Source organism: Limulus polyphemus, unplaced genomic scaffold (assembly GCF_000517525.1).
Source record: "Limulus polyphemus unplaced genomic scaffold, Limulus_polyphemus-2.1.2 Scaffold9386, whole genome shotgun sequence".
NCBI classification, from domain to species: domain Eukaryota; kingdom Metazoa; phylum Arthropoda; class Merostomata; order Xiphosura; family Limulidae; genus Limulus; species Limulus polyphemus.
In genome coordinates this window covers 3,204-14,006 of record NW_013674996.1, presented here as the reverse complement: position 1 = coordinate 14,006, position 10,803 = coordinate 3,204, and the positions used below count along the sequence as shown (strand labels likewise).

Genomic DNA, 10,803 nt, shown 5'->3' with positions numbered 1-10,803 from the left:
CTAATAATTCGGCACAGATTTGCTTGGCCTATAGTATTTGATATAACTAAGTTAGATCTAATAATAATAATTTAGATAGGATCATAAGAATCTGTATAAAAAAACACTTACCTGCTGGCAAATGATTCATCAGAGATCTAGTCCGCCTAGCCTGCTACTAAAGTTGCGTTGTAAACACGCGTACTTGTAAGTTGTAACGTTATTATTAGGCCTATACATACGATTAACAACGGGTTCGTGGAGGTCATTAAATTCTAAGAACAGGTTCGCACGAACCGGTGCGAACCGGCTGAATCCCACCACTGCCTTTATTTAAAAAATATTTTTTAGTATATTTACAAATTACAACAATAAAGATATTGTTACGTCTCTGTTTGTTAATTAACTTTCCGTAACTTTGTTCCGACAAAACTTAAGCGACACAAGTGCTTTCTTTGATAAAACCTGTTTATTCTTTCCGAATATAACTTTACCGATACACTCAACTTCAACAATACTCTGACTGCAGATCAATTACTCACTGTCTACACACACATTACCGCGTCACGTTGTCCCCCTCTTTTATATACCCGACTACCCTATATCTAGTAAATACTAGAGCATTCGCCAAAGTACAGGATAGTTCTAGAAACGTGGCGTCACAGTAGTCATGTGACTCGCTGACGCAACAGTAGCTAGTCAATAGCACCCGCCACTAACACTAAATAGCGTTTCAGCTAGTCTTTTTCTCTCGTCCTCAAATCCAGTTGACAAGGGCTTCTTGGAAGGTAATTTGTAGGAGGCAAAAGACGGATCTGAAAGGCTAATTTTACCCGCACATCTAATTACAATTCCGAAAGGAAAATATTTAAAGGAGTTTGAAAAAATCAGTTTGTGTAATTTTTATCTCATTTATTGAGCCTATTGATTTCCAATGGTTCGCCAGTTTTAGGCTTTTAAACTTTAACGTTGTGTTTTTTTTTCTTCTTTGTATGTTAGGAAGTTGCTTTATAAAAATAACATTTCTTCTGTCAAACATTTCATGTAAGTAGTATTGGTTACTTGTTTGTTGTATGTTGAAAAATTGCTTTATCTTCACAGTATTATTTATTTGCTAGAAATAAGTTTGAAATATCAGCTTGTAAATTTTTTGTTATGTAATGAATATAACTCAATGTATGTGCAATTCATACAAAATTGTTAATTGAACTACATTAATAATTTACTATAAGGCATGTTGTATTTATAACTAGTTTTACAGATATTTCTAATTCATTCATATATGATAAAATATATATGTCTAAATGTGAAAAAATAAGCAACAACTTGGAAACATGTTTGGTATAAATGCTTTAATACTATACGTAAGATGTAATTATGTATTAAAGACCTCTATGCATGATATAGTATAATTGTAGACTATTCATGATGATGTATAATCCCATGCTGGAACATACAGGAGAAACAAGCTGTTTATTAGGGTCACTTTTGGTCACTTCCGCCACTTTATCTTAAATATTTCTTTATGGTAATTATTTCTACCATAAAAATAAAGATAAATAAATATATTCCATAACTACATAATTATATAAATTTAAAGTACAAATGAAACAATTACAATTTAAAACGAATACAAAATAAATTAAATAAGTAATAAGAAAATAAAAACAAAAACACAGAAAAATTAAAAAGTTATTAAATATACTAAGTTAAATAAAACTGGTTAAAATAAGGTACATGATTATGAAAGGTAAAATAGGAGTTCAACTAATCAGGGAGACTTAAAAAAGGTTTAAAAAAAATAGGCTTACTTAAATTCATCAACATTAATATATTATAGAGTGAAAAGAGTAAATTAAATGTATTCTACTTAATATCACCCCTGGTGGCTCAGAGGGAAGTAAACTTGAGTGTTTATAGCAGTACAAATTGGAGATAGCTCATTGTGTAGTTATCTGCGCTCTATCCACTTTAGATACTCGTCATTCCCCTACTCCTAAAACTAATCTGCTGCATTCTATGTGGATTAAGGGTTATTTGCCAATTCTAACACCATTGAGTTAAATTACCCATTATCTTCTGCAAAACTTTAATTGCTGCACGAGCGTGTTTATAACAGACCCAAAAAACAATGCAATCAACATACTGATAAATATCACTTTATACCACAGTTGTGATCCAGAATGATTATGAAATAGTTGACATATTGTATCACATATCATTGAAAGACGAAAGGAAAGATTTCCGGTGCTTGAATTGACTAAATTATTTGAAACTGAAATGTATAAAACATTGAAGTATATAACTCAAGTGTCTCATAGATGGTGACAACGTTAACAGAATTCTCTCTTGAACCAAATTCCGTATATCTCTATCACCAATTTTCATCATTCTTTCACCTCTTTAAACCTTAAAGTTTATGGACATAATTCGTATTTGTTAATCAATCTATTTTATATCTGCATTAATAAAAATAGAACGTTATCTTAAGCTTCAATAGAAATTCAACAACCAAATAAAACCCTAATAAAAAAAATTACTATACCGAGACGTGTTTTTTTATTTTGAGAAATATCTGAATATCCAATAATTACCTAGATGGGAAGATTAATTGGCGTTTCACATTAACATATCTGTTTCTATCTTCCCTATTTTTATGTCTCTTCTAAGATACATACTGTTTTTTATTATTTCTTCTTTTTCCAAATGCCATCCAGTAGCACAGCGGTATGTTTACCCGTGGTGGGCAGAGCACAGATAGTCCATTGTGCAGCTTTGTGCTGAATTACAAACAAGAAACTTCTTCCAAATAGTTTTCAATCGACCGCCATTCCTTCATTTCTCGGCTGATTGTTCTAAAACTTGGTAGGTTTATACCTCGGTCAAATACCGCTAGAAACCTTTTTTATTTAGGCCTTTTTGAAGATTTTATGGGGTCAAAGATCAAGCAACCCAAACAAAACAAAAAATGTATATTTTGGGCTCCTGTGCGGTCATATTTACAGCAATCAAGATGAAAATTGGCATAAATATAAATTTTCATACGCCCAACACATTGAACTATAAGAAAATGGAGTTGCCTATTTTGAATCGTTTTTTTTGGGGGGGGGGGTCAGAAATCACAAACAAAAAAAAATTTTGGGGTGTTTGGTTAATTACTCGGCCATATTTTGTTCAATTTACGTGGAATTTAGTACAGAGATACTCTTTGCAGGTCCCAAACAGAGATATAAACAATTTAGGAATTTTTATCTTTTGCTCAAATTTACAGCGAGGAAAGCACAATTTGAGGTTTTCGTGAACTATTCATGTGTATGTCAACCAACTTAGATAGGATTTGCTACAAAGATACCTTATTGTAGGTTCCAAGCAGTGATATAGACAGTTTTCAATTTTTCTGTGTTTTTCACGATTTTTGTGGTGTCAAAATTGGCCATGTTGCGATTCCGTGGTAGAGACATGCTGCATTAACCCACAAATGTTGGCTACTTTATGTTGCTAACTTTAATAATAACCAGTTTGTGTTGTTGTTTATTTCATGTAAGGAGTGACAGCTCTAGTACTCATTCTAGTTTATGAAAGCATAATGTCATTTACTTTAGTTATGTTGTCACCTACCTAGAACTGTGCAGATCACCAACAACTGATTTCGAAGATATTGTTTTCCAGATACTTGCTTTACACAAGATGTTCTGTGGATGTTTTGCGTTCTTCTGGTGAGTATCTTCATCACAGAAATGATCTGACTGTGTAAATCACAAGACAAAGAAGGTAATGTTTGTACATGTTTATATATAAATACACAGAACAAGCACTTGCAGATTCGGTAGAATATAGTTAAGTTTAGTTCCGATAGCATGCTTCATCAATTTGGGAATGTATTGTGTAACGAATTTGTTATTATATATTTATTTTGATATCAAAGTTTGTTTATATTAAATTTATATTTAGAAACATACATAGCTTATACTATTAAATATGTATTGTGAAACCCCCGCCTATTCTCCAAAGTTGTAGAAGATTCTCGAAAGTAAGAATCAACAATAGATGTATATACGTAAATGCTTAAATCTGGTTCAGTATTATTACGTAATCTGAATTTCCTAGAAAACCTTCCCACGCTATAAATATAACCAACGCGACGCGCCATAGAGTATCTATTATTAGTTCGCTATATATAATCAGTGTGCTATAAAACTTTGGAAGCTATAACTGTGATTGTTATAACGCTTACCAATCGGAAAACTTCAGATATTTGACCAGGAGCATTTACAAAGTTCGAACATTACAACTCATTTAACTTCAGTGGATTCTCATCGGACATTAGTATTTTTACGAAAACATTTCATAACGTCACGGTGAAAAACCCGGTGTTTATGTGGCTGATAAATAACGGAGGACAAAGCTAGTTAGCTTCCCGTCAAGTGAATTATACCTACGTCAACTCATAATCAACCTGCTCATCATGAATCCTCGATAAGATATCGAAGAAGTTCCAGACTAAAAGGAAAACTTTATATTGCTTGTAAGTTTGTGGAACTTTTGTTTATGAATCATTGTTTGTAATAACGATTTGTAATAACTGTTATTGTGAATTGTATTATTGCGTATATATTAAAACGTATTTGTGTTAAAAAAGAAAATTGTGTGTATCAATCTTGTTGGCAAATATCATAAATTGACTATATATCGGCTTTTACTTAACTGCTAAATCTAAAGTACAATTTAACTACTAAATTTAAATTTATCAGTCAACTCAATTTCAGGCCATTTGAAATTCCAATACGTAACAATTGAAATGGTTATTTTTGTCGTAAACAAACTTCAACTGTCAAAAGTGAGGAATTAAAATCCACTGATGTTACGATATAATCACACTACCATCAAAATGGGGATGGTGCAGCCTCCTTAATATCAAAGCGTGATTTCAGTGGAATAACATATTTGGTTTAAGTACTTGCGGTAAGTGCGACTAGATATCAGTTGTTGTCATGCTTAGTAGTTTATTCAATCAACTAAGTGTTATTACTAATTAGTTACTTTATTATTATATCTAAATACGGATTAGTTTACCTACATTTCGGCTAGTAACCTGCACCCACCTTCAGGAAAGTCCTGAGAACTGTTTCAGTGCTGGTAGAGACCGAATTTCTTACTAGAAAGGTTGGTGCTCTATCCACTCGTCTATGTCTCCCACGTTGTGATTCGGATCAATTACATTATTTGAATGGTTTCAACAGGAGTATCCAGGTTTTGCCGAAGTCTGTGTCGGGCTAACTGAGTGTACTATTAATTACATGGATTTAGAGAGCTTCGTTTATCTTTCTTATTCTTTCTTATATGTGGTTCATATACTATTATTTTAGCATTATTTCATATCATTGTATGATATTTTCCTGACACGGTTGAACATTGCAGATAGATCGACATTACGAGTCTTATACGTCTATTATGCCCCTGACTTCTGATTTGCGTTGGTCTTTTTAATTTTTCTAATGATTGCAGTCCACACTCACAAGAAATGTTGTAAATTTTATTTTTCTCTCCACTGGGACTATAAGTAGTTTAGTTTGTACTAAATACAATTGTATTGTGTAGTAGCCTCTTAAATCTGAATTTTGTTTTAACTTACATATTCTCTGATGTTTTCATGATATAGGAGAATACGGCTATGTGTCTATACCTTCGCTTCTGAAATTTGATTTCTGTTCGGACTTTCATATCCTCTAATGTAGGAAAATATGTAGCTTTATTAATAATAGTGTTTATCTTCTTGATCGAATACCCATTTTCAAGAAAGGTCTTAATGATATGTTCTTTTTCTTCTCTTTAATTAATTCTGTATTAAAAACCTTGTTCATTCTGAAGACTAGGTAGTCCATAGTATTTACTAGTATCTGTGAGTTTCATGTAAATTCTTGTGGTGTATGAGTTACGTGTCTTATATATAGGAATGTGAGTTTATTATCATCTTCTATTTCTAGCGTGAATTGTGTCGATGAATGAATGAATTGCACATCAACCTTTGTAATATGAAGACCCATAATCGAATTCCAGCCACTAAATAGAAAACAGTCATTTTCAGAAATTCTCTGAAGATGATATCAGATTAGCAGACGAAATGTAAGGTACAACTAATTAGCAGTTAATATCTAATAACCAATTAGTAATTGTTCTTAGGTAGCCGTATATTCTACTTACCATGCAACGATATCTTGTCTAATAAATGAAATACATTCCTTTTGTAAGCAGCTCTAACTGGTAAGGTGAGATAATTATTTGATTCCAACTGTTTGCAGTGAGCTGTTTAAGTTGGACTCTATATTTGGTCCCTACTTTCATTTCAAACAGGAAATCGAATAATTATTCCCAACTTATAGCAAAATATAGTACAATAAATATGATTTTAAGATTTTCAAATAGACTCGACATTTTACTATAAAGAGGAATATAGTTTTAAAGAAAGAATAAAACTACTGAATAGCTGTCATTTTTTACTTACGCGAGAAAAGTCCACCAATGACATAAGCGATACATTATCAGAATTATTACTTGCGAGGTCACCGTTCACTCTGTACGTACAAGAAAGCTTGTCTACTAACTCACTAGAAGGGTTAACAGCCTTTTGTGGGTCACAGGTTTCATTGGTCCGAATGTTGCTGAAAGTAAGAATTGTTAACATTTAACCAGAAGGAATTAAAAATACAATAATAATGTGAATCGTACCTTGCAAACTGTACTGAGAAAAAAAGTACACACTCGATGAATTTCTCCCAGTACAATCGTTTAGACCAATGGTTCCCAACCTTTTGTGGCCCTTGCACCCCTCCCCTAAAAAAGTGCGCATTAGACATTTCCTCTTGTAGACATCTGGGAGAAAACGGACCTTGTATAGACCTCTTCCGCGCACCTCCTGGACCCTCATTTCACACCCCCAGGAAGTGCTAACATCCCTAGTTGGAAAACCTTGGTTTAGACATTGTTTTCATAAAGCATGTTCATTGTAAAGGGTGGCCCAAAAGCGATAAGGCTTTAAAACGTGTATAGAAGAAATATATTTTCTGAGAGCAGTTTATATCTAGATAACACCCTGGAAATACAAACCTAAAAGAAAATGGAATAGGTCTATTCGAAGAAATTTATTCCACTGTAGGTGTTGCTGCTAGTACTGGTTTTATATCGACTAAAAAACAATAACGTTGTATTCATAATACTTCAGGTTTTTATAATGGTGGCCCTTGGTGAGTCAACGACAAGTTCACTGACTTACAAAGCTAAATCGGGGTATGATTCCTCGCGGTGAATAAAGCACAGTTAGCCCATTTTGTATCTTTACGTTAAAAGTACAAATAAAACCATTATATTTGAGTCACTCTGTGAATAATAAACAAAAATAAGTTAATTCGACATTATTTTCACAAAACATGTATTTCACTACTGCACATGTGGAAAAATTTGTTCACTTCTAACAGAATATCAGCATATAACATTCCTACATAGATATTTTAATAAAGAACAGATAGCCTTAGATGTAGTTTGGTGAAGATTAAACTTTCAACTGAATATGTCTTTTCAATTATAAATAATAGTTTTAAACCAACTAACTATTGCATTCAAACTGATTTATAAATGTATTTTATAAAAGTATTTAAATTTAATAACTCATTGAGAACAAGAGTACACATTGGAATCAATCTCAAAATTGTCCAAAAACATGAGTTGGTAAAGTCTTCAACAAGAAGGAATCCTCAATAGCTGCGGCACTAGTGAGCGTTTTTAAAATTCAGGGGTGCAGGAAACTTTGAGGAGGAGGCAAGGAGCGGACAGAAAAGTTTGGAGAATTTCAAAGTTATATTTTTTTAAATCAAACCATAAGAACTAGGGGTTTTTCTTTCAACACGTTTGAGCAAAAATCATGGTGTGGATGTATTTGTCGCAAGCACAGGGTCACCAAGCTCAAGGTAGTCATTAGAAATTAATTCATTACTCATGTGTGTTACCACTATATATTTTCTTTTCTTCCTTTTTGCAATTAAGTAATTTTTAAGAATGTGTGCTATAATGTCTATTTTTGCTGAAATAAAATATTTTAAAATTTGCAATTGACTATCATTTTAGCGCTCATTATTTATTAAAAGGAACGTTGCGATGAAAATGGTTGGGAAACACTGCAGTAAATTAATCTATGAGACCTTTTTAACTATATTTTTGTGTGCCAGCATCACCAAGCATGGAGTGCGCGTATACCCGATTCAATTTGATTACTCAGCAGGATCTCTACTAGCCTACACCCAAATTTAGATTATCTTAGGCCGGATTAGAGCAAATTAAGCTATGAGACCTTGTGGGTGGTCAAATACATCAATCAAAAGGGTTTAACCTCCTGAGTCCAAAACTATAATTAAATCTCGAGTCGGCCATGAAATGACGGAGCTATGAGGTATAAGTTTGTACATGAAAAACAACAACAAACAAACTCAGAGCCGTTACATGAGCCGCTATGCCACGACTAAAAATGTTATAACATTTCATCAGGTATTTTGCAATTTTATTCTTATGCGTAGAAAATGAACATTTTATTTAAAAGTTTCTTTTTAGATATTTTATATATTAGTAACTTCAAAATAAACTCTTATATTAATTAAATGAATTTTGTTTCACGAGTTTAAAAACTTTATTTTGCTAATAAATAAGGAACTTTAAAATTAAACAATAAATAATATTAAAGCACACGATGCATTTCCACAATCTAATTTTACTGTACGAACAAATGTTCTCTTCAAAGTTCTGGTTTTTAGTATCAATGATGTGTTTTGACTTACTATGTAGTTCCAGCATTCAAGATCCGCCTGAAGAGTCTCACATCTCCTGGCCACGCACATACAGACGGAAATACACCGTGAATCACTTTGCTTAGAATAAACAGTGGCTCGATCCCTATTCGAGGAATCCCTGTTTCAGCCATGCGTAACTCGGCGAGGAGCAATGCTGGTTCGACATACTCTTCAAAAACTCCCCAGCGATGTTTTGCCCAGTGTTGAATAAACTTGCGAGCTAAAATATATGTCATCAACAAAAACGTTCATGATTAAACTTTTAACACTCAAAATATGTTCCTATATATCGTATAGAGTGAAGCATAAGCCTAGAATATATGTAACAGAATTGATTTAATACTATATTTAGTATATAATGCATAGAATTTGAATACAAGTATTACATTGGACTTATACAGATTTATATCAGCAGTAAGCATGAAGACTTATAAAGCTAAAATTTTCGATTCGAACTCTGCAGTAGGCATACTGTAGAAAGCCCATTATGTAGCTTTGCGTTTAACAACAAAATAAAAAGAGATAAAATATATTCATCTCAGACTGCTAGAGGTTTTGAATAATTATAAGACACGAAGTATAAATATATATTTTACTTCGATCAACATTCTGCCTGGATCATTATATCAAACCAACTTCAACGATTTTTTTATACCCTGTTGGAGATTTAGATCATTATGAAATATCAAATGAAATTACAATTAACCTTCCGTCGAAGTTTTTGAGCATTAAATGATACCAAATGTAACTTAATTTTATACTTGGTTGGTTTGTTTGTTTTAGAGTCGAGCCATAGTGGGCTGTTTGCTGTGTCCACCGCGTTGTTAGTCCGTAGACTTATTCTGTCCCTTCGGGTTACTACTTGGTCTGGGTTTTAGATCGTTATAAAAAACAAATTAAATTATATTTCATATCGTGTATTATATATAAGTGTATAGTATGTTTTCACAAAAGGAAATTTAGATGGGCCCCAACATTAAATATATATGTTTCGAGAAAGATTTCACTTCATATATGACACCAGATAACGTGCATTAGATTCGGTTTGAATTTCGCGCAAAGCTACACGAGGGCTATCTGCGCTAGCCGTCCCTAATTTAGTAGTTTAAGCCAACTCTTGGGCTACTCTTTTAACAACGAATAGTTTATAACGCCCCCACGGCTGAAAGGGCGAGCATGTTTGGTGGGGCAGGGATTCGAACCCGCGAATTACGAGTCGAGTGCCATAACCACCTGGCCATGCCGGGCCGCATTAGATTAAGTTTTTGATCTCAAATGACTAAAGTGTATGTAACTTTTCAGCTCATACTTAGGAGAAGTCTAAAACTACCAGGCTTATAATATAATCTCTTTTTCTTAAATAGAACCGGAAAAATACACAAAATAGCAGTTTTTAAACAGTTTTATATGATTATTAAAATTTAAGATTTTTCTAACTCGCTTTTGTCCACTCTAGTTCTCCCTGTCCAGTCAAGGCTAAGAGATATGTTGAGGGTATTTCTACTGGACCCTGGGGATTTCCACAGAGTGCGCGCACTGTCTTCGTTTCCATATTATCATGGTTCCTAGGAGAGATTTGGAAATCTGCAGAATCAAAAGATTCAAAAGTGGCGGGCTCTTGTGGTAGATTTAAATCTTTTGGAGGGTTGCCCCATTCTTCGGGAACGAGAATGTGAATTTCTTGAAAATATGAGCGTGATCTTGTGGCTTTGTGGAGTTTTTCGGATGCAAGGCGTGCAAGTTCCTAGAAAACAAGTTTATTAAGGTAATGAGTTAATTATCGTTGATTTAATAACCAACACTGTTAGATTACAGTATTCAAAACTTTCATTTAAAAAATCCTGTTGTAATCCATCAATAAATATAAATATTTTAAATCCCATCAATTTCTTGTATAAATATCGGGTTAAATATCAGGTTTTCGACTAGTAACCAATGATCATCTTCAGACCATGTAAAAGAAAAACCATAAAGGCTTTAAAAGCTTAAG

The 10,803-nt window shown here is 33.1% G+C and overlaps 1 protein-coding gene across 1 annotated transcript in view; it reads right to left on the bottom strand.

Annotated features, from left to right (window-relative positions):
* LOC111083401 overlaps positions 1–10,559 on the bottom strand; it is a gene marked incomplete at its 3' end in the record, with an annotated part of 16,038 nt that extends 5,479 nt beyond the window's left edge. Inside the window, exons 1-4 of the mRNA XM_022379909.1 lie at positions 10,251–10,559; positions 8,802–9,033; positions 6,482–6,638; positions 3,598–3,725 (exon numbers count right to left, since the gene is read on the bottom strand). Coding sequence (XP_022235617.1) covers positions 3,598–3,725; positions 6,482–6,638; positions 8,802–9,033; positions 10,251–10,365 — 632 coding nt within the window. The remainder of the gene's footprint in view (positions 1–3,597; positions 3,726–6,481; positions 6,639–8,801; positions 9,034–10,250) is intronic.
* Between the last annotated feature and the right edge of the window lie 244 nt (positions 10,560–10,803).